General features: G+C 39.7%; 1 protein-coding gene across 1 annotated transcript in view; it reads right to left on the bottom strand.

Annotated features, from left to right (window-relative positions):
• Positions 1–27949, bottom strand: part of ABCA4 (ATP binding cassette subfamily A member 4) — a 259321-nt gene that overhangs the window by 60720 nt on the left and 170652 nt on the right. Inside the window, exons 33-39 of the mRNA XM_089677323.1 lie at positions 26905–27003; positions 24426–24618; positions 16193–16287; positions 9030–9062; positions 7495–7600; positions 7341–7415; positions 994–1163 (exon numbers count right to left, since the gene is read on the bottom strand). Of these exons, the coding sequence (XP_089533449.1) occupies positions 994–1163; positions 7341–7415; positions 7495–7600; positions 9030–9062; positions 16193–16287; positions 24426–24618; positions 26905–27003 (771 nt within the window). The remainder of the gene's footprint in view (positions 1–993; positions 1164–7340; positions 7416–7494; positions 7601–9029; positions 9063–16192; positions 16288–24425; positions 24619–26904; positions 27004–27949) is intronic.

Here is a 27949-nt window from a genome sequence, read left to right as displayed (position 1 = left end):
AAGTTATTTGCCTTAATGCATCTGTATATTGTATGTGCATTTTTACTGTATGTGTATTGCCCATTATATGTGTGTTTTGCATGAATTTTACATGTTACCCTTGAACATTCTGTAAAGTGTATGCAACAAGTTGGACTTTCTTTAACTCACTGCACTAGAAATTAACTTAAAATGCGCAGACATGAATAGGTCCTCAAAGAGCAATTCTAGGCGAGTGACAATAATACAAATATCTAGAAAATACTGCCAATGTGCTAAATTCAGAAAGTCCTCTCTGCTCTCTCTTTTGTATTCCTCAGTTACACCCAAAGGGAGGTTCAAATCTCAAAGGTGGCTTTGATAAATGTCTTAGTACTGGCATGCTTCTCCTTGTTAAAGACAAGAACATGTCTGCAGTGGGTGTGTTTGGGAATAGTGCTCCTGCATCACAGGTAGGGGTTCCCTGAACAACCGATTGCTGTACAGGTGGACCTGGGGAGGACTGATGTTCTACAGTATAGCCTGGATGAAAAATTAGTTTACCAAGCAAGTGGGCTGTGTTTCCTACCTGCTGCTCAAATGTTATTTTCATCTCTGACTGGGGAGTGTCTTTATGATTAGAACATTATTCTCAAATCACAGAAAATAGTGTATACCATGGCGGGGTTAGGCCTTCTTCACTCGGCCGATCCACTGCATTCTCCGGATTGCAGCAGTGGATTCTTGTGGGTGGAATGACCGGGGCATGCAAATAGCAGCGACCGCTCAGCCTATATAAACTAATGACAGGCTGACAGCAGCCCCCACAGATTGCATGTAGCCACACACCAAGCGTTTACCTGCAGATATCCCATTCTGGATGCAGCCGGCTCTGGTCATTCCAGCAGTATGAATCTGCTGATTCTTGCTGATGGAATTCAATGGGTGTATCAAAACAGCCAGGTGAAAGGGGCTTTTCTACTGCTTGTATAAAACACTATCTGGTAATACTTCTTATGATGGCTTTGTGCTTACACTGTGACTTCGGACAGCTGATCTTTGGTGAGGTTGAGGGGATGGTTCATTATAGTTATACCGTGCTCTTCAGGGTCTTTATCTTCCCCCAGGTTGGCCCTGAGAATAGCATTGTTGGCAACATTGATGAAGATAGCCATAGCGTGCCAGCCCTTATTATTAAACCAAACCTAGAAAAAGAAAGCCGTATCATATATATATATATGCCAAATAGTTAAAAACGATAGAATGCTTGTACAAAATAACCATTATGTATTAATATTGTATGCAAGATGATAATAATAATAAATGCATGATATTAGTATTGATAATAAAATATATACACTGCTCAAAAAAATTAAAGAAACACTTTTTAATCAGAGTATAGTATCAAGTCAATTAACCATTAGCCGCCTGGCCAATGGCCGTTTGGCGGCTTCAAATATGCCTCTGCACTCCGGGTGCACGCCATTTGGCGTGCTCCCGCACATGCACAGTTTGCGCTAATGCAGAGCGGCGCAGCAGTGCGATCTGTCACCGGCCGTGCACCTCGGACACGGCCGATGACAGATCCGAGTACCGGCTCCTGTTGCTGGTACCATGTGACCTGCTGTGACCAATCACAGCAGGTCACATGACAGTTGTATACAATGGATGGCTTCATTCATGATGCCATCCATTGTATACTAGTGCCTAGCTGTGAATGGTCACAGCTAATCACATGCACATGTCATGTGATTAGCTGTGACCAAATCACAGCTAAGCACAAAAAAAAAAAAAAAAAAGCTGAATGAATCGATTTCATTCAGGTAGATGCTTGCTTATAGCAAAGTAATTCTTTGCTATAAGCAAATTGTGTAAAAAAAAAAAAAAAAAAAAAATACTGATCACTTCCCCAAAGTAGTACAATGTTACTATGGTAACATTGTACTACTTTGGTCATAGTAAAATATGAAAAAAAATCTTAAAAATAAAAAAAAATGTAATAAAAAATTAAATATAATAAAAAAATAAATAAATATATATATATATATATTTTTTTCATACTGTCACCAGTCAGTGTCCCTGTTCACTGCCATGCCAGTGATATGATGATGCTGTACTGCACTGGTGACAGTATGTAAAAAAAAAATAGTGAAAATAATTTTTTTTATTTTTTCATTTTCCGAAAAATTATGACAAAAAAATACAACTTCAAAAAACTTGCCATGCCTCTTATGAAGTACGTCGGACTGTCTACTCTGCAAAAAGGGGTCATTTTGGGATATCTGTACTATTCTGACATTCTTGGACCTCAAGAAATTAGATTGGCCGTCAGTACTTCAGGATTGATCAATTTTCAAATCTATACCATAGTTTGTGTAACTTTCCTACAAACTAAAAAATACATCCTAATTTGGGTTATTTTCACCAAAGACATGTAGTAGAATACATCTCGGCCTAAATTTATGAAGAACAATTATTTATTTGTAAACTTTTATAACAGAAACAAAGTATAATGTGGTTTTTTTTCAAAATGTTTGGTCTTTTTTTTGTTAATTTAGCAAAAAATAAAAACCCCAGCGGTGATTAAATACCACCAAAAGAAAGCTCTAGTTGTGTGAAGAAAATGATAAAATTTTAGTTTGGGTACAGTGTTGTATGACCGCGCAATTGTCATTCAAAATGTGAGAGCGCTGAAACCTGAAAAATGGCCTGGGCAGGAAGGTGTAAAATTGCCCTGTATTGAAACGATTAAAGTACAGGGATATTGATCTGGTCAGTTAAGTAGTAGAGGGGGTTGTTACTCAGTTTCAGGTGCTTTGGTATTAATTAAATTAACAACAGGTGCACTAGATGGGCAACAATGAGGCAACCCCCAAAACAGGAATGGTTTTACAGGTGGAGGCTACAGATATTTTTTCCCTACTCATCTTTTCTGACTGTTTCTCACTAGTTTTGCATTTGGCTAAAGGTCAGTGTCACTACTGGTAACATGAGGTGATACCTGGACCTTACAGAAGTTGCAGTCCAACTCCTCCAGGATGGCACATCGATACGTACCATTGCCAGAATGTTTGCTGTGTCTCCCAGCACAGTCTCAAGAGCATGGAGGAGATTCCAGGAGACAGGCAATTACTCTAGGAGAGTTGGACAGGGCTGTAGAAGGTCCTTAATTCATCAGCAGGGCCCGTATCTGCTCCTTTGTGCAAGAAGGAACAGGATGAGCACTGCCAGAGCCCTACAAAATGACCTCCCACCAGGCCACTAGTGTAAATTTCTCTTATCAAACAATCAGAAACAAACTTCATGAGGGTGGCCTGAGGGCCCGACGTCCTCTAGCGGGCCCTGTGCTCACTGCCCGGCACCATAGAGCTCGACTGGCATTTGCCATTGAACACCAGAATTGACAGGTCCACCACTGGTGCCCCGTGCTTTTCACAGATGAGAGCAGGTTCACCCTGAGCACATGTGACAGACATGAAAGGGTCTGGAGAAGCCATGGAGAATGTTTTGCTGCCTGTATCATTGTTCAGCATGACCGTTTTGGTGGTGAGTCAGTGATGGTCTGGGGAGGCATATCCATGGAGGGCCGTACAGAACTCTGCAGGCTAGAAAATGGCACCCTGACTGCCATTAGGTATCGGATTGAAATCCTTGGACCCATTGTCAAACCCTACGCTGGTGAAGTGGGTCCTGGATTCCTCCTGGTGCACCACAATGCCTGGCCTCATGTGGCGAGAGTATGCAGGAAGTTCCTGGAGGATGAACAGATTGATACTATTCAATGGCCCCCCTGACCTAAACTCAATAGAACACCTCTGGGATATTATGTTTTGGTCCATCTCTGCCACCAGGTTGCACTTCAGACTGTTCAGGAGCTCTGTAATGCCCTGGTCCAAATCTGGGAGGAAATACCCCAATGGACTATCCGCCGTCTGATTAGGAGCATGCCCCAATGTTGTCAGGCATGCATACCAGCACATGGGGGCCATACAAACTACTGAGTATTATTCTGAGTTGCTGCAATGAAATTTCAGCAAAATGGACTAGCCTGCTGCATCATTTTTTCACTTTGACTTTTGGGGTGTCTTTGAATTTAGTCCTCTGTAGGTTGATAATTTTCATTTCCATCAAACGATGGGGCATCCTTATGTTCCTAACACTCTACCCAGTCCATATCAGTATTGATATCCACCATATTTTTCCCCACTGAGATCTGATATGTTTTCAAAGTGTTTCTTTAATTTTTTTGAGCAGTGTATAAATCATAAAACACAATTTCTGCTGTCTAAAAGTACTCTTTGACATTAGGTAATCATTTCCTCATCTTGCTGATTTTGGCAGGACTTGGCATTGCTTTTTTTAACCACTTTCTGACCTCAGTAGACACCCCTAGGTAATATGTCTGATAAAAAAAAAAATCAATGTCTTTGTTAATGGAGGGACACAAGCGTGTGTCTCTCTTATGAGTCATCTAGGCCTATTTTAGCAGGCTTCACAGTGCGCACAGTTGTTCCATCTACTGGCTACAAGTGGTAAATGTCAAACATTCATATGCAATATTGTAAAGTTACTCTATTAAAAAGTAATGAAGTAAAACAATTACATTTTATTAAGTTCTGAACCTAATAAGTAAATGATTACTGGTCATTTTGCCTGAAAGGGCAGTAACTGTGCACAGGTAGGATAAACTTTTGTATGATGTTGCCTTTATTAATGCTGTTAAGCCAAACATAATGGGCCAGTTAAGAAGGATGTATCTTCAGTGACAGATGGAGCCCAGGCTAGAAAATTGCTTCAACTGCCGCTAAAACAGACTTATTATTACAGTCATATTTTTTCTTAAGGTAAATCATAGAAACAATCAGTAAAATTCAAATAGGATATCAAAATCTTTCTGAATTCAACAAAGCTTTGGTTGAACCTAAACTCTGAGCAAGAAGCTAAATCTATAGGTGATATACAGTGCTCAGCATAAATGAGTACACCCCTTTTGAAAAGTAAGATTTTTATCAAAATCTCAATGAATACAAGAACAATTTCCAAACTTTTAACAAAACTGAGTTTTATAGAACATTTGTTTAGCTCATTACATAAAAATAAGGTTAACAATATAACTTAGATTACAAAATCACCCATTTTATTCAAATGCAAAAATGAATACACCCCATAATAAAAACTACTACATCTAGTATTTTGTATTACCCCCATGATTTGTAAGAGCACTATGTCTTCTAGGCATGGAATGAACAAGTTGGCAACATATTAAAACACCTATCTTTTTCAATTCTTCAAGAACGACCTCTTTTAGAGCCTGGATGCTGGATGCAGAGTGATGCTCACCTTGTCTCTTCAGAATTCCCCATAGGGGTTCGATTGGGTTCAGATCAGGAGACATACTTAGCCACTGATTCACTTTCACCCTGTTCTTCTTCAGAAATGCAACATTGGCCTTAGATGTGTGTTTTGGATCATTGTCTTGTTGGAAAAGTACACGACGACCTAGGGCACAGAGTGATGGTAGCATCTTCTCTTTCAAAATAGAGCAATACATCTGTGAGCTCATGATACCGTTAATGAAATGTAGCTCCCTGACAACAGCAGCACTCATGCAGCTCCACAGGACAATGCCACCACTATGTTTCACTGTAGGCACCATGCATTTTTCTTTGTACTCCTCACCTTTGCGACACCATACAGTTTTGAAGCCATCAGTTCCAAAAACATTTATCTTGGTCTCATCACTCCAGAGTACAGAGCCCCAGTAGTCGTCTTTTTTTCAGCATGGGCCCTGGCAAATTCTAGGAGGGCTTTTTTGTGCATGGACTTTAGGAGAGGCTTCCTTCGTGGATGACACCCATGCATGCCATTCCTCTGCAGTGTATGCCGTATTGTGTCATGAGAAACAATCACCCCAGTTTGGCTTTCTACTTCTTTAGCTAACTGCAGTGAGCTTTCTTCAACCGCTTTCTGGTGATTTTCTTCAACCCTTTTCATTAGAAGACACTCCTGTTGAGGTGTTAACTTCTGTGGATGCCCTGGACGTCTCTGTGAGATGGTTGCAGTTGCATATTTGTTAAACTTTTGTATTACGTTTGCTACAGTATTCTGACTGATAAGTAAAGCTTTGCTGATCTTCGTGTAGCCTTCACCTTTCTTGTGTAAAGAAATAATTTTTTTTCTCAGACCTTGTGACATTTCTCTTCCATGTGGTACCATTGCTGACAGCATGAAATGGGAAGGGGTTTTCACCCTTTTATAATCAACTATCTGCTGGACACCTGTTTAATGAATAATTAGACTCTCCTGTAGTTGAATTCTTGTTAATTAGGATTTTTTTGTCTAAAATTTAGTTTTGCTCCTAAGACTTTCATTGGGGTGTATTCATTTTTGCAACATGGTCTTGAATTAATTTGTTAAGAAAAATACTTTTTTGTGTGTGCAAAGGAACAAATCTTGTTTGGACTCAATGGTCCACATTTGTGGGAGTATTTTATAGTATAGTGTCCCATAGAAAATGTTGATTCTGAAAGGAAAGTAAAGGTTTTCTGACAAATCTGTTGGGGTGTACTCATTTATGATGAGTACTATACATACAGTATCTCTGTATTGTTTTACCTGCAAAATGGTCTGTAGATCTGTATATACCAATTTTGTGATTCAGGCACCCCTGCCAGATAATTGAACTTTACTACTTGGTCAGGAACACCCCTAGCCTACTGATAGGACAATGAAGCAGAAGCAGCACACTGATGAGGCTAACCCTTAGCTCACTTGCCCTCCTGTCAGCATATCCTGGTAGCAGAGCCTGATTGGCTCTGACAGTTGTCCCTCTCACTCTAGTCTAAGTTCTGCAGTAAAGAGAATTGTAGGAGCCAGATATCAAATGCAGGAACTGATAGTTGCATTTGAAAATAAATTTCATAATTTTTATTAAATACATCAACTGGTGCTTCTTTCATTAGCCCAAGATTTGCCTTTAAGCTGCTTGTACTGGAGACATAATGTTTAGCACAGCAGAACAAGACCCCCTAGCAGCTTCTTTGAAGTTCTACATAATGGTTGTGCTTTACTTCTTCTTCTGAAAACAAGCCCGAATCAGCTGACTCCTGAATAGCAAGGTACTACCTGCATAGCTATCCCAATCTAAAACAATAACATAAAGATGGGAGAGCAAGCATTTTATAATATTAGAAATACTCAATATTTTTATTGTACTATGCAATAACAAAGTATAAACTAAAAGATTATCATCTTACCACTTCTTCTAGAAATACCCTTCAGGGTCTTTTAATTGGTTTGGTTTGCAGGTCCTTGGGAGTGGCAAAGTGGATCAGTGTTCGGGAGAAATGATTCTAATGAATTTGACTATATTGACTATGTACCTTGATATTGTCCTCTGTTTCCAGGTTTAAAAGGAAAGCCTGCAGATCATGGGAAAAGGATTTTGCAACAGGGCCCTATCAGACACACAAAAAATGTATTATCAGAACCATCTAATAATGTTTTCCAATTAAATCCATTTGTTTAAATACTTACTGCTGAGACATTGGTCATGTCACCCAGATGGCTGAAGAACTCCGCTATATTTTCTCCTGTTATGTCAAGAATAGGAAGCTTTGCTCCAACAGAAAAACCTCCATATCTACAGGTAATAGAGGGTGAAAAATAAAGAAAAGTAAGCAAGTTTGAGCTCTCAGTTCAGAAGCACTCAAATAATGTATATTTCCCCATATAAACTATGTCATATATTATGGCTCTGAGAATTGAAAGTAAAAGGCAAGATTTGAGTTCTCTGTTCAGAAGCATTCAAATACTGTATATTTCCCTATATAAAGTGTGTCATATATTCTGGCAAACCTACAATATTTTTAAAGTGAACCCACACTTACATGTGCCTAGTATAGACAAGTAACAGATTAACTATTCTGAATGAAATGTAAAAAAAAAAACATAAAAATGTATTTTACTTGCCTCCCATCCTCCTTGACACTCCAATCCATTGCCAGACTGCCTGAGAAATACCTGGTATGCCTGAGTATGGATGAACATGTGACACTCCCCCTCCCTTCTCACAATGCATCACTCATTGCCTAATGGGCAGTGTCCAGGTGCTGTCGAATGGGGGCATGGGGGTGCAGAAAAGCTTAAGCATAGGCTGGCCATACACTTTTGGAATTTCAACTAGAAATTCCTATGATACTTAGCACTGTCTAGTGGCCAAATTTTATAAATTCCGTTTTAAATTAATACAAACATTCGTCCAGCCCAGGACACAGCCTAATACCATTCGTTTTTGTGCTCCATTTGCTCAGAACAAATGTACATGCATTTTCACTGGGCAAATAGCTATGAAAAAAGTTTTTTTTTTTTTTTATAAAATACACCCCTAAGTGTGTAAAGGCAGCTTTACCAATGATCTTTGGGCACTTTGACAGTGAATAAAGAAAGTGCGGGGAGCATTGGAAAGCTAGTAATGACTTCTTCTGATCCCTTCTGTAGAATATACTTCTGCCTGGTATGGACAAAGAACAGATTCACACCTGTGCCCCTTTCTGCTTTCTAAAGAATGAGCTACACATGGGGTTTTATTCTAACTTGAGAAAGTTACACAAAATATTACCTATTGTGAGCAAGTAGACAGAGTAGAACGCAAAACACTAAACCAACAAGATCTTAACCCTTTCTTACTACTATATATAAAAAAAACACAAAAACAAAAAACTTGGAATGATCCTGGATTCATTACAAAGTAGGCCACTAACCAGAAACATTTTCTAGGTGAATTATTTACTATAAAATGAATAGAAGATTAGGATGACATCCCCACAGACTGAACTTTAAAAAATCTGCAGCCACCATATTTCTATCCTTATAGGAAAACTTCCAAATCACTCATATAATTTAATTAGACCGATTTAGATCTCTTTAATTGAACAAGTAGATTATTAGGATGGTCACCAGAGGGCAGCACAGACCATAATGAAGTTAACATTAATAAACTGAAATCTGTGTAACTGATTTTTTTCCCATCTGTAGTACACTTATTTTTGTTTTTTATTTGCGTCACTTACCTTTGTTCATTGACCCAGTATTTGCTTTTCATGCTAAAAAAAATATTTATAGGAAAATGTTAAAGATACTAAATAATCAATATCAAATTTTAATTTCAAAACATAAAATAATAGAAAAAAAAGGGACTAAAATTATTTAAAAACAATGCACCTCAAAGAGAAATAATTATGTTTAAACAGCAAATATCATAAGCAACTACTTAGATGTCAGTTTACTGTGGTGTGATAAGAGGACCTGTCTTTGGGTACAGGGCTTAAATACTCTCTTGTTACACTTTTACACATTCACATACATTTTTATTTTTTTTTTATATTCTTTTTTTTTTCTTTTTTTCCCCTTCCTCCTTTTTTTATATAGAATTGCTAATAAAGTTATATTTTAGTTTTCTTTCTCTCTCCATTTTTCTTTAGATAATTTTTTTTTTCCAGTTTATTTTTCAGCTTATTTATTTAGACATGCAACTTTTTTGAATATTCTTTATATTTTCCTTTTTTTATTTTTTTTATTTTTTAATATTCATTGTTTTTGCTTCTTTTTCTTTTTCCCCCTTCTTCTTTTGTTCATCATTATTCATTTGTTTTTTTCTCTTTCTCTTCTCATTTCCATCATCAGATCCTTTTATCACACACCTGTTCTCATTTACAACCAGTGATGCATTTAATAACTAAGGCTGGATACACTATACAATTTTCTTTTAGATTTACCTTCAATTATGTAGTGTAAGGGCCTGCCTAATTGGATACTATTGAAAGTGTTGTTTAGGTTTGATCTCATATTATATGGTTTTTGGAAAAGCTAAAGCAAAATTCTCAAAAAATTACATAATGTATAGCCAGTCTTAGAGTGCCTGTTGTCCTGCACTCCTCTGTGATCGCCCTGATGGGCAGAGAGAAACGCATCAGAGAGTGTGAATGTGAGATGAGGTGAGAACAGTGTCTCTTCTTCTCCTATGTAAGGGCTTCATTCAGCTGTGAGCCTCATTATATATACTGTTAAGGAAAACTGAACAATGGTGCTGGACCTGTGAGTTTTTTTCACTGGTATTGCTATCTCAAAATACTGATGTTGATGTAAATGATCAAGTTCTCAGGAGGCATCTTCTACATCCAAGAGGATCTATTTTGTCTTCTTGGCTTGTAGTGCAATGTAACAAAAATGGAAATTGAAGTGCCACACCACTACTAAGATGTCCAGATAAAACTTTATTCCAATAAAAGTCAGGGGGACAATCAAAAAGTATCCAACACATTTTGGGGGTCCAAGAGTGTGCCCTGCAGTGGTGTGCGGCTTCAATTTTATTTGTTAATTCAATGTAAATATACAGGCAGAGTAGACTGATTCTTAATTGGTCACTTTCAGGCCCAGACTGGCCATAGGACACACCAGACATTCGCCAGATGGTCCAGGGCCCCTTTAGCACTGCGGAGTGATGGGGTACATGGGAGACAGGCAGAGCTGTATGGTTCTCCAGCGAGCAAGGAGTGGGTGGGGCCAGGCGCTCCACTGAAGCTCTGACCCCACCCCATTCCATGCAGCCTGTATTCTTGGGACTCAGAAGGTCTCAGGGTAGGAGATACGATTGGAGTGGGAGTAGCAGCCAGCACCACTGACTGAGAGCCCACGAATGGTGAGCCTGGCTGGCCAGGACCAGGTAGGTCCTTCTACCCATATAGACTGTCTATGACTGTTCCTAATCCCTGTCAGCGGCTGGGGTAATCAGTGACAGGACTTATCTATGGGGCTCCACTGGGCACAGACAGTGGTCAGAGGAATCCTGGTGATCGGAGGGGGCTGTAGGCAGGGCTATTGGTATTCAAGGGCTTTGGGTGGTATCATTATGGAGAGTGAAGTGACATTTTGGGATGGATTTTGGAGAGTAGAGGGAGCTTTGTGGGAGAGGCTATGGAGAGCTGAGTAGCATTTGGGGGTAGGGCTATGGAGAGCTAAGAGGCATTTTGGATAGGGGCTACAGAGAGGGAGCTTTGTGAGCAGGGCTAATGAGAGTAGAGAAGGGCATTTTGGGCAGGGCTATAAAGAGTATGGGGTTGTGGGTGGGGATATGAAGAGTACAAAGGGTTGATGGGCACCCTTATGGAATTCTGGCTGGGGTTATGGAGCTAAGTGATGGGTGAGCGGTAATAATGTGTAGTAACCTAATGATGTCCAGTAACCTCCAACAACCAGTTAAAAGTAATGATGTGCAGTAACTTCTAGCAACCAATCAGTGAGTGGTAAGGATGTGCAGTAACCTCTAGCAACCAATCAGTGAGCATTAATGATGTGGAGTAACCTCTAGCAACCAATTACCAAGTAGAAATCATGTGCAGTAACCTCTAGCCAATCAATCAGCAAGCAAAAATGATGTGCAGCAACCTCTAGCAATCAGTCAGTGAGCAGTAATGATATGCTATAACCTCTGGCAACCAATCACAATCACTTTTTCTTCTCATGTTATATTATTGAAGTGCTCAGTAAACTGGTAGTTGTAATTTGGTTTTTAAAAAAATGGGCTGCTGAGTCTAAAATGCCTAGGGCTATTTTTTGTCCCAGTCTGGACCTGGTCACTTTAGATTACCTGACTGAAGCTACATAATGCTACAGAGAAAAGACGTGCATACTGTTTGTTCATCTCATTCCATGTGTGTTGGGCTGTATTTGGTAACCTTTGCTATAGACAAGGCAGTAAGTTCACACTGTGCTGCTCATGCTCTACTTTTTTCAGTGCAGCATGTTACGACGTACTACACTGCATCATAAAGCACTTCAATGCATAAAGATGAATGAAACATCATTCTGTGACATTTCAATAAAGTTAAAATGAAAAAAGTAAATGGTGGGATGTGGCATTACAATGCATTGGCATTTTTCCCCTTACAGAGCCCTAAGGCAAAATACTATTGAGATCAAATTAGTGAAATGAGTGAAAAATAAATCGGTTGCTGTAAGCTGCACAAACTACACTTTTGGGGTTATATACTAAAACATAAAATATTACTCACAAACAGAGTGCATTCTATAATCCAGTGCAGTGAATCAGATTGCTGTATTGTATATATGACAAGCTATTCCTTAGAGTGTGGACATCAATTGGAAAGATATGGTAAAATGGCCACTCTCAACCTTCCGGGCGTGCTGATGTCAAGCGGTAATACCACCGATGCGTTTCGTCATTCCGTACAGTGCCTTCCTATGAACTTAACCCACACTTAAAGGAATAGCTTCTCATATATACAATACAGCCATCTGATTCAGTGCACTGGGTTATAGAGTGCAGTCTGCTTGTGAGTAATATTTTATGTTTTCGGAATAAAGGTCTGAATAGCTTCATACTACATTATGAGATCCCCTATTCTCTATATTTCCTGTTGAGTGGTTAAGCCTTTTCATGACTGTGAATCCCGGGAGGATTGAAGCATTCTATTTAACCCAGTGATCTGGGAAGGTGCTATTGACTCTCACCTTATGGTGGGTCATGGTTTGGAGGTAAGAGTCTGTAGATACAGGTGGTGGGACACAGAGGTGGATTGCATTTCACTGCCTGTGGAGAAGCACGGATTGCTCTGCTTTCTTGTGGATAAGCACGCATGCCACTATCATATGTATTGATTATAGTGGAATCACATTTACACTCAGAAGAGAGTTTTGTGGACTCTTACATAATACACAAGGACTAAGCACTTTTTCTTGTTACTGTCTGGACTGGATTGCACTGTAATATATATATATATATATATATATATATATACACACAGGTGATATAAAAAAATCTACACCCCAGTTAAAATGTCAGGGTTCTATGATGTAAAAAAAATGAGACAACGATAAATCATTTCAGAACTTTTTCCACCTTTAATGTGACCTATAAACTGTATAACTCAAATGAAAAACAAACTGAAATCTTTTGGGGAGGGGGGGGGAAGTAAGCATAGAAAACCTAAATAACGTGGTTGCATAAGTGTGCACACCCTCTTATAACTGGGATGTAGCTGTGTTCCGAATTAAGCAATCAAATTAAAAATCATGTTAAATTGGAGTCAGTACACACTGACCATCATTTAAAGTGTCTCTGAATAACGCCATACAAATTTCAGCTGTTCTAGTAGGTCTTTTCTGACATTTTCTTAGTCGCATCCTACACCTAAAGCCATTGTCCACAGAGAGCTTCCAAAGCATCGGAGGGATCTCGCTGTTAAAAGGTATCAGTCAGGAGAAGGGTACAAAAGAATTTCTAAGGCATTAGATATACCATGGAACACATCATCAAGTGGAGAAAATTTGGAGCAACAGTGACATTACCAAGAACTGGACATCCCTCCAAAATTGATGAAAAACTGAGAAGAAAACTAGTCTGGGAGGCTGCCAGATGCCTACAGCAACATTAAAGGAGCTGCAGGAATATCTGGTAAGTACTGGCTGTGTGGTACGTGACAACAGTCTCCTGTATTCTTCATATGTCTGGGCTATGGGGAAGAGTGGCAAGACGGAAGCCTTTTCTTATGAAGAAAAACATCCAAGCATCGCTAAATTTTGCAAAAACACATTTGAATTCTCCCAAGATCATGTGGGAAAATGTGTTATGGTCTGATGAAACCAAGGTTGAACTTTTTGGCCATAATTCCAAAAGATATATTTGGCGCAAAAACAACACTGCACATCACCAATAGAACACCATACCCACAGAGAAGCATGGTGGTGGCAGCATCATACTTTGGGGCTGTTTTTCTTCAGCTGAAACTGAGGCCTTAGTCAAGGTAGAGGGAAATATGAACAGTTCCAAATACCAGTCAACATTGGCAAAAAACCTTCAGGCTTCTGCTAGAAAGCTGAACATGAAGAGGAACTTCATCTTTCAGCATGATAACGACCCAAAGCATACATCAAAATCAACAAAGGAATGGCTTCACCAGAAGATTAAAGTTTTGGAATAGCCCAGCCAGACCTGAATCCAATCGAAAATCTGTGGTGTGATCTGAAGAGGAACAGGAAATGCACAGGAATGCAAAGGAAATGCCCTCACAATCTGACAGATTTGGAGTGTTTTTGCAAGGAAGAGTGGGCAAATATTGACGAGTCAATATGTGCCATGCTGATAGACTCATACCCATAAATACTGAGTACTGTAATAAAATCAAATGGTGCTTCAACAAAGTATTAGTTTAAGGTTGTGCACACTTATGCAACCATATTATTATTAAGTTTATTTTTACTTCCCTTGACCTGAAAGATTTCAGTTTGTTGTTCAACTGAGTTGTACAGTTTATAGGTTACATTAAAGGTGGAAAACATTCTGAAATTATTTATCTTTTCTCATTTTTTTACATCACAGAAACCTGACATTTTAATAGGGGTGTGTAGACTTTTTATATCATATATATATATATATATATATATATATATATAAAAAATGATATGATATAACATATACCCACATTGTATTGCCATCTGAATTTCAGGTATGGCTATTTTAGCATAGTTACATTGATCCAGCTTGGAACGATATGCTGTAAGTGTGAACTTTATGTGTCATAACTGGTTGCTCCCTCTTGAAGCTGGAAATCATTCTGGTAAATACTACGGTGATCTCCGCTAGTTTTTGGGTTCCATGCTTAGCAGCTGCCCTGCTGCTGAGCACAGGAGGTCACTCAGCACGGATGCTATTCAAAGAACACTGCATTTTGTCAATGAATGCAAAGAGTTCCTTGATTTGACGAGGTAGGGATCATGATGTCACCTCCTGCCCCTCTTTTACTGCTTTTTCTCTAGGAATATGTAAATAATTTAATGTCGATAGACTGGGCACAGGTGCACTTTGAGCTTAAAAATAGATCTTATAGCAGAACTTCACTCTCTCAATCAACATTCATTATATTCAATCCTTATGCTACTAACATTAGTAAATAGATAGGAAAGTATATCATATTTGCTTGTTTTAAACTTTTTTTTACCTTTCTTCAGTTACTTCCTGGTTTCCAGGCCTAGGCAAATTATGTCATACATTCCAGGATTCTTCAGGAGGGAGGGGGGTTCCTTAACTAAGCACACCCTCCTTCCTGCATGCATTAGCTAATGGTAGATGGATTCCAGGAAGTAAACTCTACATGAATCATCTACCCTTACTCAAGATGGCTATGGACAAAAATGATAGGGGGTGTTTTTCAAGGGGATTTCTTGAAAAAATAAAACATGGAGACATGGACGGGTGAGTATGTTTGCTTTTAATATTAAAAATGAATTAAATAGTTTTTGGGTTTGTGGTGCTCAGATACCATGTAGTTCTGCTTTAAGCGGGTCATCGATGGATCAAAATTCAGCTGGTTCAGCTGGGACCTGCTGAATTTTGATCCATCTGTGAGCAGGCTGGTTATACAGAGGTGAATCTCTCAATTGACTTTTGTACAGCCATCCTGTTGGAAAAGGTTTGCTTGATCAGTGCTGCCGGCTACAGCCAGTGGTGCTGATTAATGTTTTCGGACAATGGGGAAGTCTCCCTGCTGTCAGAATACAGTAGCTCCACTGGAGGGATTCCCCCATCCACTTCAAATGTGTGGACAGGGGAATTGATTATTGAACTGGTTGAACGAAAGAAAATGAATAATGTATGGCCCGCAGATTTGATGTAGAAAGTGCTCAATATTTCTAACAGAAATTTCCCAATTTGTGATCTGATTGGCTGTCCAAGGTAGCTCCTACATTTTCCTTTGTTGCTTTGTTTTCTTATATAAATAAAACCCTTGTAAGATCAGAAAATGTATACTTTACACACTAATTATACACCTTATTATAAAGCCGCATTGCTTCCTTCTATTTCTTTTGTTACCCTAGACTCCAGTTACATGAGTAAAAGAATGTATAATCAGCTTATCCAAGGTCAGATTTAACCAGGCATATTACTGCTTGTACACATAAGAGATAAAGTTGCTGAGGTAATGACTAGCCAATAGGCATTTGCTAATATTCTGCCTGTCGCTGAGTGTTTTGTGTGACAACAATCCCACTCGTGTCAATAATTAACTGCATATGCACTTACAAAAATGCTTCTGTGCTACAAAGTTGTTTGGCATTGATATGAATCTGCTAGACAGCTTGATTGGACAATTTACTATATTCCAGACAATCCAATTTCATACAAAGCAAAACAGACATAACCCAAAGTCTAACTCACCTGCTTCTTATCAGAGTGGGGTATGTTTTCAGGAGAAAATCTGAAATATTTCGCTCTGTGAGGTCCTGGAGAATCTCTGAGCCGGGCTGAATTCTCTGACAAAAAAAAAACAAAAAATCAACAGTTTGAAGTTGTGGTATAGAATGAATCCTACGCAGCATTTACCAACCGATCTATGAACTGAAGTACCTGACTACAAGAGCAGAAGATAGTTCTCCATTTGTGCAGAATTCAAAAGTTCCCAAAATATAAAGGCAAAACCTTTTTTTTTTTTTAGTTTTTTTCTGCTGCCTGTGTCTCTGCTAGGTGTAGGTATCTTATCTATTTCTCCCGGTGACCATTGCCAAAGAGGGTGAAGGAAAATATATTTTACAGCTGTCACCAGAACTAGAAGTGAAGGTAAATTTTCTGGGGGAAGGGGGGGATTAATATTTTCCTACTTTACTCAAAATGAAAAAAAGTTTGACTATACATACTATTTAAGATAGAACTATAAGCAAAATTGTTTTTCATTTTGGATAGAGGGAGGGTCATAACCGTCAGTTTATTTTTTGCCATCTGTGTCCCATTTGGGAGATTTCCATTCACTCACTACCCCATAGCCAAACAGGAAGTGAGAGGAAATCACTATAAATGAAGGGAATCCCTTGGGAACCCCCTGCCTAGCAAAACTAGTGTCCTTATTGGAAGATATTCCCTCTATTCCTTTTCTGGTGACAACCCAAAATGTGGGATTTTTTTTTACTTTCACTTTCAATGATAATGGCAAACAGGATAAATAGAGAGGGTGAATCTCCCGGGGGCACAGACAGTAATAAAAACTGACAGGTGTTCTAATCCCTCTCCACTCTATCCAAAATTTTAATACATTTTGCCATTAGTTGTACTATATGTGTGTTAGTACACTTGTATGGTTTCACTGCCATGTTGGAACAGGAAGGGGCCATCCCCAAAAGTTGGGAGCATGAAATTGTCCAAAATGTCTTGGTATGCTGACACCTTAAGAGTTCCCTTCACTGGAACTAAGGAGCCAAGCCCAACCCCCAGAAAAACAACCCCACACCATAGTCCCTCCTCCACCAAACTTTACACTTGACACAATGCAGTCAAGATTGTGCATTGGCAGTCAGGCATTGACTCTAGTAAAGAACGAGTAACTCTGGCATACAGGAGTAAAGTAGTGTAAGGGTGAAAAGGATAAAAATTATAACATGTATAAAGTAAAAGATGATAATGGCAATATTGGCATACAAGTACTTAAAACAGGGTATGTACTGTAAATGCATTGGTGTACAATAAGTCCTTATAAGAGTCTCTCAGGCAATTTGCCTGGAATCTTTTTAGCACAAAAAGACGGCAGCCATCCTCGGAGCAAGCCAGCTCTGTATGCAGGGACAGAAGAAAAGAGACAGGAGTCGCTCGTCTGAGTGTAGTAATAACACTGTATTTAATAGCAAAGGATTAAAAACACTCACAAAGGAAGTAATAAAACAAGCTCATCTGTGTATATGAGAGATGACTATTCCTCAAAATGTCCTGTGGGTGCCACCTGCGGTTATGGAAATAGCAGCTGGGCTGATGGAGATGGTAAGAGACACTGTAGTGGTCAATCCTGCAGAGTGGGGGTGTTGTACAACCAATCCAGTGGTGTTTGTGCAGGAAGGAGCCTAGTAATCAGCCTGGAACACATCGGCAGGATGTGATGTCACAGGAAGAGGCGGAGGGTCAGTGGGGAGGAACAGCACAGACGTGGGAAAGTCATTCTACGAGCTCGGAGGCTCTAGCTCCTTCTGTTGGCCTGGTGGACCTTGGGGAAGTAGCAGCTTAAACAGAAGACACTGTTAGACGAGGAACAACAGTGGTCGGTCAGCGGAGATTTAAAAACACAGTAACATGGAAAAACCGCATATCAATGTGGGACATGATCTCAAAGCACAAAGCTATAAAAAAAAAAAAAATAATAAAAAGAGAGCACTGAACCATAAAACAAAAAATTATAAAGGATATGCATACTATATATAACAGTGTAGACATACTGCTATTAGCAATGATAATAAAAATGGTAATGAACGTAGAATTGCATACGGTAGTGCCAATAACATGGAAAAAAGGTGTAACAAAAAGAAACGGGGTAATGAAAGCGGGGGCACTGCAAAGAGAGGGTGGGGAATGAAAAGTCATATGACTATGTACGCATGTCAGTATATGCACATCTCTGTATGGAAGATGCGTTGCTAGGATATACATTAGGGTATTAGCGGAGGAATGGACAGATGATTATAATATAATATGTATCTCGATCTCCTCAATAAGTCTTCCTGGGGCTAGGGTGTCTAAGGTGTAGATCCAAGATGTTTCATATTAGCAGAGGTGCTTAAAATGCTCTGCCACTGAGGGTAATGGGGGAATGTGTTCCAGGATCCACACGAAGATCCCAGTGGTGGATTTGTCATGATGTTCTGTGTAGTGTCTAGGGACACTGTGCTTATCAGAACCTGCTTCAGTGAGGCGTCTATGCTCGCCAAATCATTTACTTAGCGTTCTGATGGTCCTCCCTACGTAAAATAACCCACATGGATATGTTAAACAGTAGATAACAAATTCGGTGGAACAGTTGTAAAATTCCTTTATGGGGAAGGTTTACCCTTTGATGGTGAATGTTTTCTGACCATGTTGAATGAAGGAGAATTGTAAGCACAATGCCTTTTTACATTGGTACATCCCAACCAAAGGGATCAGTGTAGTGTGTGGTTTGGGATTGGAAATGCACTTCATTTTACTGGTTACTATATTGCTTTTAATGTTTCTTGCCTTCCTGTACGAGACTTTGGGACAATTGGTGATGGATGTGTGCAGGAAGGGATCCTGTAGCAGTATGGACCTGTGTCTACGTAGAATGTTCTCCATTTTCTTTTATTGAGCATGAAATTGTGTAGTGAAATGTATGGGTTGTACATTGACGTGTGGGGTGGATGGGTTAGGCTTACGAGCGGATCGCATATAAGAGGGGCAGGATATCCCTTTTCTAAGGATTTGTTATACTATACTATAGTTGGGGACCCACCTACTTGTGGGTCTCACTAGATGTCACCTTTCTGTATAGTTCGATACCCCATGAGATCCCCCCATTCTGATTTCCCATGAGGTGGGTCTCTGAGCCATTCAACATTTTCTAGCAGAGGATCCCCTCATAAATCCAAGACAGGCACAGTTCATTCTGGAGGCCACCCAATTCTGCTTATAACACAATTACTTTGAATTCAAAGGAGAGTTCTTCCTACAGAGGAATGGCACAGCTATGGGAGCAAACTTTACCCCTAGTTATGCCAACCTGGGTTTCTGGGAATACCAGCATATAACCCTCGAACCCCTCGTGTATTGTATTGTATTGTTACTGTGCTGTCTCGAGTACTGTCTCCCATTATAATGTACAGCACTGAGCAAAATGTTGGCGCTATATAAATACTGTATAATAATAATAATATAACCCATAACAATCCATTTGCCTCCCATAACGTGTTCTATGTAAGATACATAGGTGATATAGGGATCATATGGGATGGCGCTCCCCAGCCTGTTGACTCCTTTGCACAATGCTGCAATCAGAACCACCTTGGACTATCCTTCACCTATGTAGTAGATCCCCACACCCTTGCCTTCCTTGCACACCTGTACACCTTTGTCACGACAATGAAAACATGTTCTCAAAAAACTATGTCAAACCCACTGCCAGGAACTCATATATTCACTTTCACTTTCAGAACTGTAATTACCCCCGCTGGGTGAAAAATATCCCAAAAAGTCAATGTTGCCGGTTATGAAACAACTGCACCAGAGAGGCAGACTACATCAGCCATAGAGACATCTTAGCCAAAAAATTTTTAGAAAAGGGATAGCCTGCCCCTCTTATATGTGACTGTTTTCAACATTATCTAGAGAGATCAGCTCGTAAGCCTAACCCATCCACACCTGACGTCAACATACAACCCATACGCTTCACTACACAATTTCATGCTCAATACAAGAAAATGGAGAACATTCTACGTAGACACTGGTTCATACTGCTACAGGATCCCTTCTTGCACACATCCATCAGTGATTCTCCCAAAGTCTAGTACAGGAAACATTAAAATAGCCACCAGTAAAATGAAGCGCATTTCAAATCCCAAACCATGCACTGCACTGATCCCTTTTGTTGGGATGTAGCAATGTAAAAAGGCATTGTGCCTTACATGCTCCTTCATTCAACATGGTTAGAAAACATTCACCATCAAAGAGAAAACCTACCCCATAAAGGAATTTTACAACTGTTCCACCAAATATGTAATTTACTGTTTAACATGCCCGTGTGGGTTATTCTACGTAGGAAGGACCATCAGAACACTACATAAACGCTTTGGTGAGCATAGATGCCTCATTAAAGCAGGTTCTCATAAGCACAGTGTCCCTAGACACTACACAGAACATCATGACAAATCCACCACTGGGCTCTTCATGTGGGTCCTGGAACACATTCCCCCATTACCCTCAGTGGCAGAGCATTTTAAGCGCCTCTGCCAATGTGAAACATCTTGGATCTACACCTTAGACATGCTAGCTCCAGAAGGGCTTAATGAGGAAATAGAGAAACACATTATATTATAATCATCTGTCCATTCCTCCAATACCCTAATGTCTATCCTAGCAATGCATCTTCCATACAGAGATGTGCATATACTGACATGCGTACATAGTCATATGACTTTTCATTCCCCCCCTCTCTTTTCAGTTCCCCCCTGCTTTCATTACCCTGTTTCTTTTCTTTACACCTTTTTTCCATGTTATTGACACTACCGTATATCCAATTCTACTTTCATTACCATTTTTATTATCATTGCTAATTGTCTACAACATTATACATCCATATCCCTCATAATTTTCTGTTTTATGGTTCAGTGCTCTCTTTTTATTATTATTTATTTTTTTATAGCTTTGTGCTTTGAGATCATGTTCCACATTGATATGTGTTTTTTCCATGTTACTGTGTCTTTAAATCTCCGCTGACCACTGTTGTTCCATGCCTGACAGTGTCCTCTATTTAAGCTGCTACTTCCCCAAGGTCCACCAGGCCAATAGAAGGAGCTAGAGTCTCCGAGCGTATAGACTGACTTTCCCTCGTCTGTGCTCTTCCTCCCCACTGACCCTCCGCCTCTTCCTGTGACATCTTATCCTGCTGGTGTGTTCCAGGCTGATTACTAGGCTCCTTCCTGCACAAATGCTGCTGGATTAGCTCTACAACACCAACACTCTGCAGGATTGACCACTACAGTGTCTCTTACCATCTCCATCAGCCCAGCTGCTATTTCCATAACCGCCGGTGGCGCCTGCAGGACATTTTGAGAAATGGTCATCTCTCATATACACAGATGAGCTTATTTTATTACTTCCTTTGTGAGTGTTTTTAATCTTTTGCTATTAAATACAGTGCTATTACTACACTCAGACGGAAGCCTCTTGTCTTTTCTTCTGTCCCAGGCATTGACTCTGCATGCGCTGTCATTTTCCATGGCCTACCACTTTGTGGCCGAGTTTCTGTTGTTCCCAGTTGCTTGCATTTTGTTATATTACCACTAACAGTTGACCGTGGAATATTTAGTAGCAGGGAAATATTACGGATGGACTTATGCAGGCCATAGACGGGGAGAAAAATGGCAGATTTTTCTTTAAAAAACGAAAAATCAGTCGTTCAAGCGGCCGACGTTACCATCAATGGTAAAAAAAATCGGCCGATTTTCATCCCGTCTAGAGCCGGCAAAAAGTGTCCCTGCAGAGAGCTCTGCTATTTCTTTGACAGTTCCTTGACATTTACAGCGGTTGCAACATTGTATCTATTTGTTTCCATTTAGGATACAGATGTTTTTATTTGGAAACAAATAGATACAATGTTGCAACCGCTGTAAATGTCAAAGAACTGTCAAAGAACTGTCAAAGAAATAGCGGAGCTCTCTGCAGGGACACTTTTTGCTGGACTGGAATTCTTCTTATTTTTCATCCTACTTCTTCTTCTTCTTCTTCTTCTTCATCCTCATCCTCTTCTTCTGCTTCTTCTTCATCCTCTTCTTCTTCTTCATCCTCTTCTTCTTCTTAATCCTCATCCTCTTCTTCTTCATCCAAATCCTCTTCTTCTTCTTCTTCATCCTCATCCTCTTCTTCTTCTTCATCCTCATCCTCTTCTTCTTCATCCTCATCCTCTTCTTCTTCATCCTCATCTTCTTCTTCATCCTCATCCTCTTATTTTTCTTCTTCATCCTCATCCTCTTCTTCATCATCCTCATCCTCATCTTCTTCTTCTTCTTCTTCATCCTCATCCTCTTCTTCTTCATCCTCTTCTTCTTCATCCTCTTCTTCTTTTTCTTCTTTTTGTCTTCCTCTTGCAGGTCACTGCTCATGCGCAGATTTTTTATCGGTAAAAAATCGGCCGATTTGCCCATCATTGCCGCGAAAATCGGCCGATCGGAAAAATCGGCCGATTTTTTTTCCAACTTTACCAAAAAAAAAAAATCTGCCAAAATACCGAAAAACGGCTGACCAAATAGCCCACTAACGATCCGAAAATCGGCCGATTTTATTTTCGGCCGAAAAATCGGCCGATTTTCGACCCATCTATGGCCTGCATTATTGTACAGGTGGCAACCTATCACAGTACCAAGCTTTAATTCACTGAGTTCTTGAGAGCAACCCATTCTTTCACAAATGTTTGTAGAAGCAGTCTGCACGCCTAGGTGCTTGATTTTATACACCTGTGGCCATGGAGGTGATTGGAACACCTGAATCCAATGATTTGGAGGGGTGTCCCAATACTTTTGGCAATATAGTGTGTGTGTGTCTATATATATATATATTAAACCAGCACATTAGTACTATCTATCTATCTATCTATCTATCTATCTATCTATCTATCTATCTAAATCATATGTACATACCATTACATATGCCAGATAATGTCACAGTGGGCTAGGTGAGATGACACCATCATCATCCTTTTCCTGTCACACCTTTATTATTATGTGTTTTTGTACAATAATGTGCACCTGTCATGAGTAAATTCTATAGAATGTCAAGACTGACCTCGCCTTTTGAGAATGCTACTTCCCTGGCTCCCATTATATTATTGCACTGTATTCAACTTGAATACAGAGTTTCTGACAATTACTTCTACCATGCTTTGCCTGGGTATGTGAATCAAAAGTGTTGACGGTAGATATAGCCAGATAACTAGCGTTTTCAAAGGGAGGCTAGCAATAGTAGCTCCCACATTTCTGACATATACTTTAAGGAACCTAGCTGACAAAAAATGTACAAACCTGCTTCTTTGTCTATGCATGTAAAGAATGTAGCAGTATGACATTATTAACTATGTGAATTACACCATTTGTTAACATCTATGTAGTACAGTGTATGTTAACATACTGCTTTGTACTGCTGGTGTAAATGGGGCCTTATTGTGACTCCAGCGTATAACACAGGTCATAAGAAACTTTGCAAGCTTACCAATAGAAGCTCAAATACCAACTATGTCAATGTTCTTTCTTTGTGTGGCCATGTAGGTTGAAAAAGCTGTATTTTCTGCTCTCAGGGCATTTACTCCCTTGGGTCTCCTTGTCTATACTAATTAGTTAAAGTCCAACTGAACTTTCAGGTTAAATGAGTTAAATATATTTCAAGTGCATCATAACAAAAGGTGTCAAAAGTCTTACCTTTTGTTTTATTTAAAAGCAGTCACAGATTGAGTAGAAAAGCCCATCCTCTTTTAGAATGTTGCACAGAAAGTCCATTGCTTTCTGTGTGGAAGCAGTAATCTCTCTGCAGAAGTCTGACATGTATCCTACCATCAGACCTATAGCAAAGCTCATGCTCCCAGATGATTGGATAGCTTTAGCCATGACTCAGCAGGAGGCATGAGGCGTCTGTGCAGAGAGATGACTGCTTTCATATTGAAAGTGAGGGTCCTTCTCTGCAGAATGTTGGTAAGGGTCATGCTTTTCTACTCAGTCTGGGGCTGCATTCTCAAGCAAACAAACTATAAACCTCTGTAAACCTTTTGTTGTGATGCTTTTAAAATATATTTACTGGATTTAAAATGACGGTTAATTTGGGCTTTAATGTAGTATAATGCCATGACTACAATGTAGAAGAATCTATTATGGATCACAGCTGTGTATTCAGTGCCATCCTGGGATAGTCCTATGCTTACCTGTGGTGGAGGGCGCCCCCCAGCACCCTCAGGACATTCGGGCAGCATTATCAGCTTATTCCTTGTACTGCAGGTGCAGGAAGGGGATGGATTATTCGGAGTCCATTCGTGAGATAACAGAATGTTGGTTACGCTTGGTGACACAGTAGGGATGATCCATTCACTAGAGATGTTTTTACAAGGGAACTTTTTACTGGGAAAAATAAACACAAAGCAGTAGATCATTATGGGGACTATAATTAAAATTACAATAAAGATGATATTGATCGTTACTATTATTTTAAACATGTGAGGTATTGTATGTTTATGATACAATCCACCACACTGCCAAAAATAGTGAAATGTAGACATTCCTTCTAATAGTAAAAATAATAATCATCATCAGCAGCATCTTTTCTCTTCATAGCCTTAAACATTGCTATAAAGCCTAACATGCACTCAAAAGTAGGCATTATGAGACAGCTTTACTATAAGATTAAAACTTGGTCAAACCTATCACCATTGCTTTGCTAATGTTGGCCATACATGGATCAAAATTTAGCCGTTAAGCAGGGACCAGCTGAAGTTCGATGTGTGGCCAGTACCAGGGGCGGACTGACAACTCATGGGGCCCCCGGGCAATAGGGGATCATGGGGCCCCTGTGTCCTTGCCCAAACTCAAAAAAGCCTATGAAAAAGGTACCAGGGGCATCTCATGACCTACTGACCCTGGGCCCTCGGGCAGTGCCCGAGTTTCCAAATGGTCAGTCCGCCCCTGGCCAGTACAGTTGAACAGAAGTCATCTACTGATTGACTTCTGTTTATCCACCCTGTCAGATAAAAGCCATTCTATTAGCACTCCAGGCATAATGCTGCAGCACTGATCTGTGTATTATGACAGCAGGGAAGTCTCTACACCAGGGTTTCTCAACCAGGGTTTCATGGAACTCTAGGGTTCCCCCACAGATTACTAGGGGTTCCTTGAGCAATCAGCAATTTCTGCCTCTCAGATATGATCCTACTGACACCATTGATCTTTTCAACCATCTGTAAGGGGGGTAATTCTTCCCCATGACCACAAGTGTAAGGAGCATTATTCCCACTGACCATCTCACCAATGTATCATGAGTTATAGATATAGTCATTTTTAGTAGGGGTTTCCTCAGACCAAAAAGTTATTTCAGGGGTTCCTGGTTGAGAAAGGCTGTTTTACACTATCAGAATACCTTATAGCAGTGAAAATGGGGGAATCAAGTCAATATTTTTCATTCAAATCGCTGGCTGAACAATAAATACTGAACCATGTATGGCCAGCTTTAAGGCAGCTGTGTTTGTGCTATACAACATATGTATCCAATTCTGTTGGGAACTTCCTTGTTTCCCTAAAGCTATAAAAAAAACACAGGTGTGAGACAGGAATCCTGCCTTGAACCTTCTGCTGTGATGCAACTTGACATTTGGCTTATCTCAAATCAAAGGTTTACTTGTTTTTTTATTACAGTTACTTATATAGCGCTGTCAATTTACACGTGCTTTACATATATATTGTACATTCACATCAGTCCCTAACTTACATTCATACATACAAATACTAGGGACAATTTAGACAGGATCCAGTTAACCTACCAGCATGTTTTTGGAGTGTGGGAGGAAACTGAAGTACCCAGAGGAACCCAGAGGAAACCCACGTAGGCACAGGGAGAACATACAAATTCCAGGCAGGTGGAGCCGTAGTTGGGATTCAAACCCTAGTATTGAAAGGTGAAAGTGCTAACCATTTAGCCACTGTGTTATTAACTATTTTTTATTACTGACTCCCAATAGATTGCATGGTATGTCATCATACCCCCTTCACCAGACTGTCCATATCATTATTATCAGTCCTAAAAGGTACCAGAATGACATAAAAAATGTCAAGGGCTTGGTTTTACTCTATATAGGGATAGCTAGGAATGGAAAATCACAAACACATAAGTGAGATTTTTGCTTTTTTATGTGCAACCTACATGGAATGAAGGTACAGTTAGTGACAATGTTACTGGCATGGCATCTGATACATCAAGCCAATTTCTCACAATTTATTTCAATAATGTAGAGAATCTTGTTATTGAATTGTATTCTCATTTTTCAGAGATCTAGTGCTATGTCTTCATCATGACAGACAAACTAAATTACTTTAATCTCACCAAATGCAGGTTTGGAAAGCGCAATATGGAAACTCTGGCATGTGCCAGGGAAAACAATATTTTTAATGGGCTCGTCTCAGCTTTCATTTAAAAAGGAAAATGCATTTTGGATGCATTTTTTAAATTAAACTTATAACATATTGCACCACAGCAGCCACAGGACTTACTCGTCACATAGAAAGTCACCTGGGTTGATAAATCTCACCTTTCTTTCATAATCTGCCCTTATGCAATTAATGTTTGCCATAAAATCCTAAATCCTGGCTAATCCTCTCCTGTTTGTGTACTTATAGAGATAAATGAACACCCCTTACGTCAGTGGCTGGTCTTTCATGCAGCGAGTTCCGAAGCCAGGACTATTCAGGAAGGCATCTGTAATTGGTACCACTTGCTCACTGCCGGGGTGCTCGTTACTATAACATATGAGATGGAGGAAAATATCAAACATTTTCTTCAACAGACAGTATTCAGGACATCTAAATACACCTGATAAATAGCAGTAGAATGGAATAAGCTGAAGTGTGCTTGGTGCAGAGCTCTTAAAAGATGCTGAAGTGACTCATCTTGGAGTAGAGTCAGCATCTTATATACTGGGACTCTTGGGAAGCTGCAATGTATTTTAAATAATTAATTAGTGTTTTAGCACAATACAGTTGTGTCCAAAATTATTCAACCCCCACTGAAATTGAGTGTTTTGGCCAGTTTGACATTGCTTTTGATCATTCAGTCATCTTGCTTACATTTACATTAAAGAGGCACTTGTAGGTCAGACAAATATAACATAACAGTTATAATGAAATAACCACAAATGTCTTTTCTGTGCTCACAGCATTATCAGTTTTATTCAACCCCCAAGTGACATTCAATCTTAGTACTTAGTACAGCATCCTTTTACAGTTATAACAGCTTTTAAACGTGAAGCATAGCTTGACACAAGTGTCTTGCAGCGATCTACGGGTATCTTCGCCCATTCTTCATGGGCAAAGGCCTCCAGTTCAGTCACATTCTTAGGCTTGCGCACTGCAACTGCTTTCTTTAAGTCCCACCAGAGGTTCTCAATCGGATTTAAGTCTGGTGACTGCGATGGCCACTCCAAAATGTTCCAGCCTTTCCTCTGCAACCATGCTCTAGTGGACTTGGAGGTATGCTTGGGATCATTGTCCTGTTGAAAGGTCCAACGTCTCCCAAGCCTCAGGTGTGTGACGGACTGCATCACGTTTCCATCCAATATCTCCTGGTACTGAAGAGAATTCATGGTACCTTGCACACGCTGAAGCTTCCCTGTACCTGCAGAAGCAAAACAGCCCCAAAGCATGATTGACCCTCCACCATGCTTCACAGTAGGCAAGGTGTTCTTTT

This window comes from Staurois parvus, unplaced genomic scaffold, assembly GCF_062004578.1.
Source record: "Staurois parvus isolate SC_StPar_1 unplaced genomic scaffold, SC_StPar_1.0 ptg000183l, whole genome shotgun sequence".
NCBI classification, from domain to species: Eukaryota; Metazoa; Chordata; class Amphibia; order Anura; family Ranidae; genus Staurois; species Staurois parvus.
The sequence above is the reverse complement of the archived record's forward strand: the minus strand, read 5'-3'. Positions and strand labels throughout refer to the sequence as shown.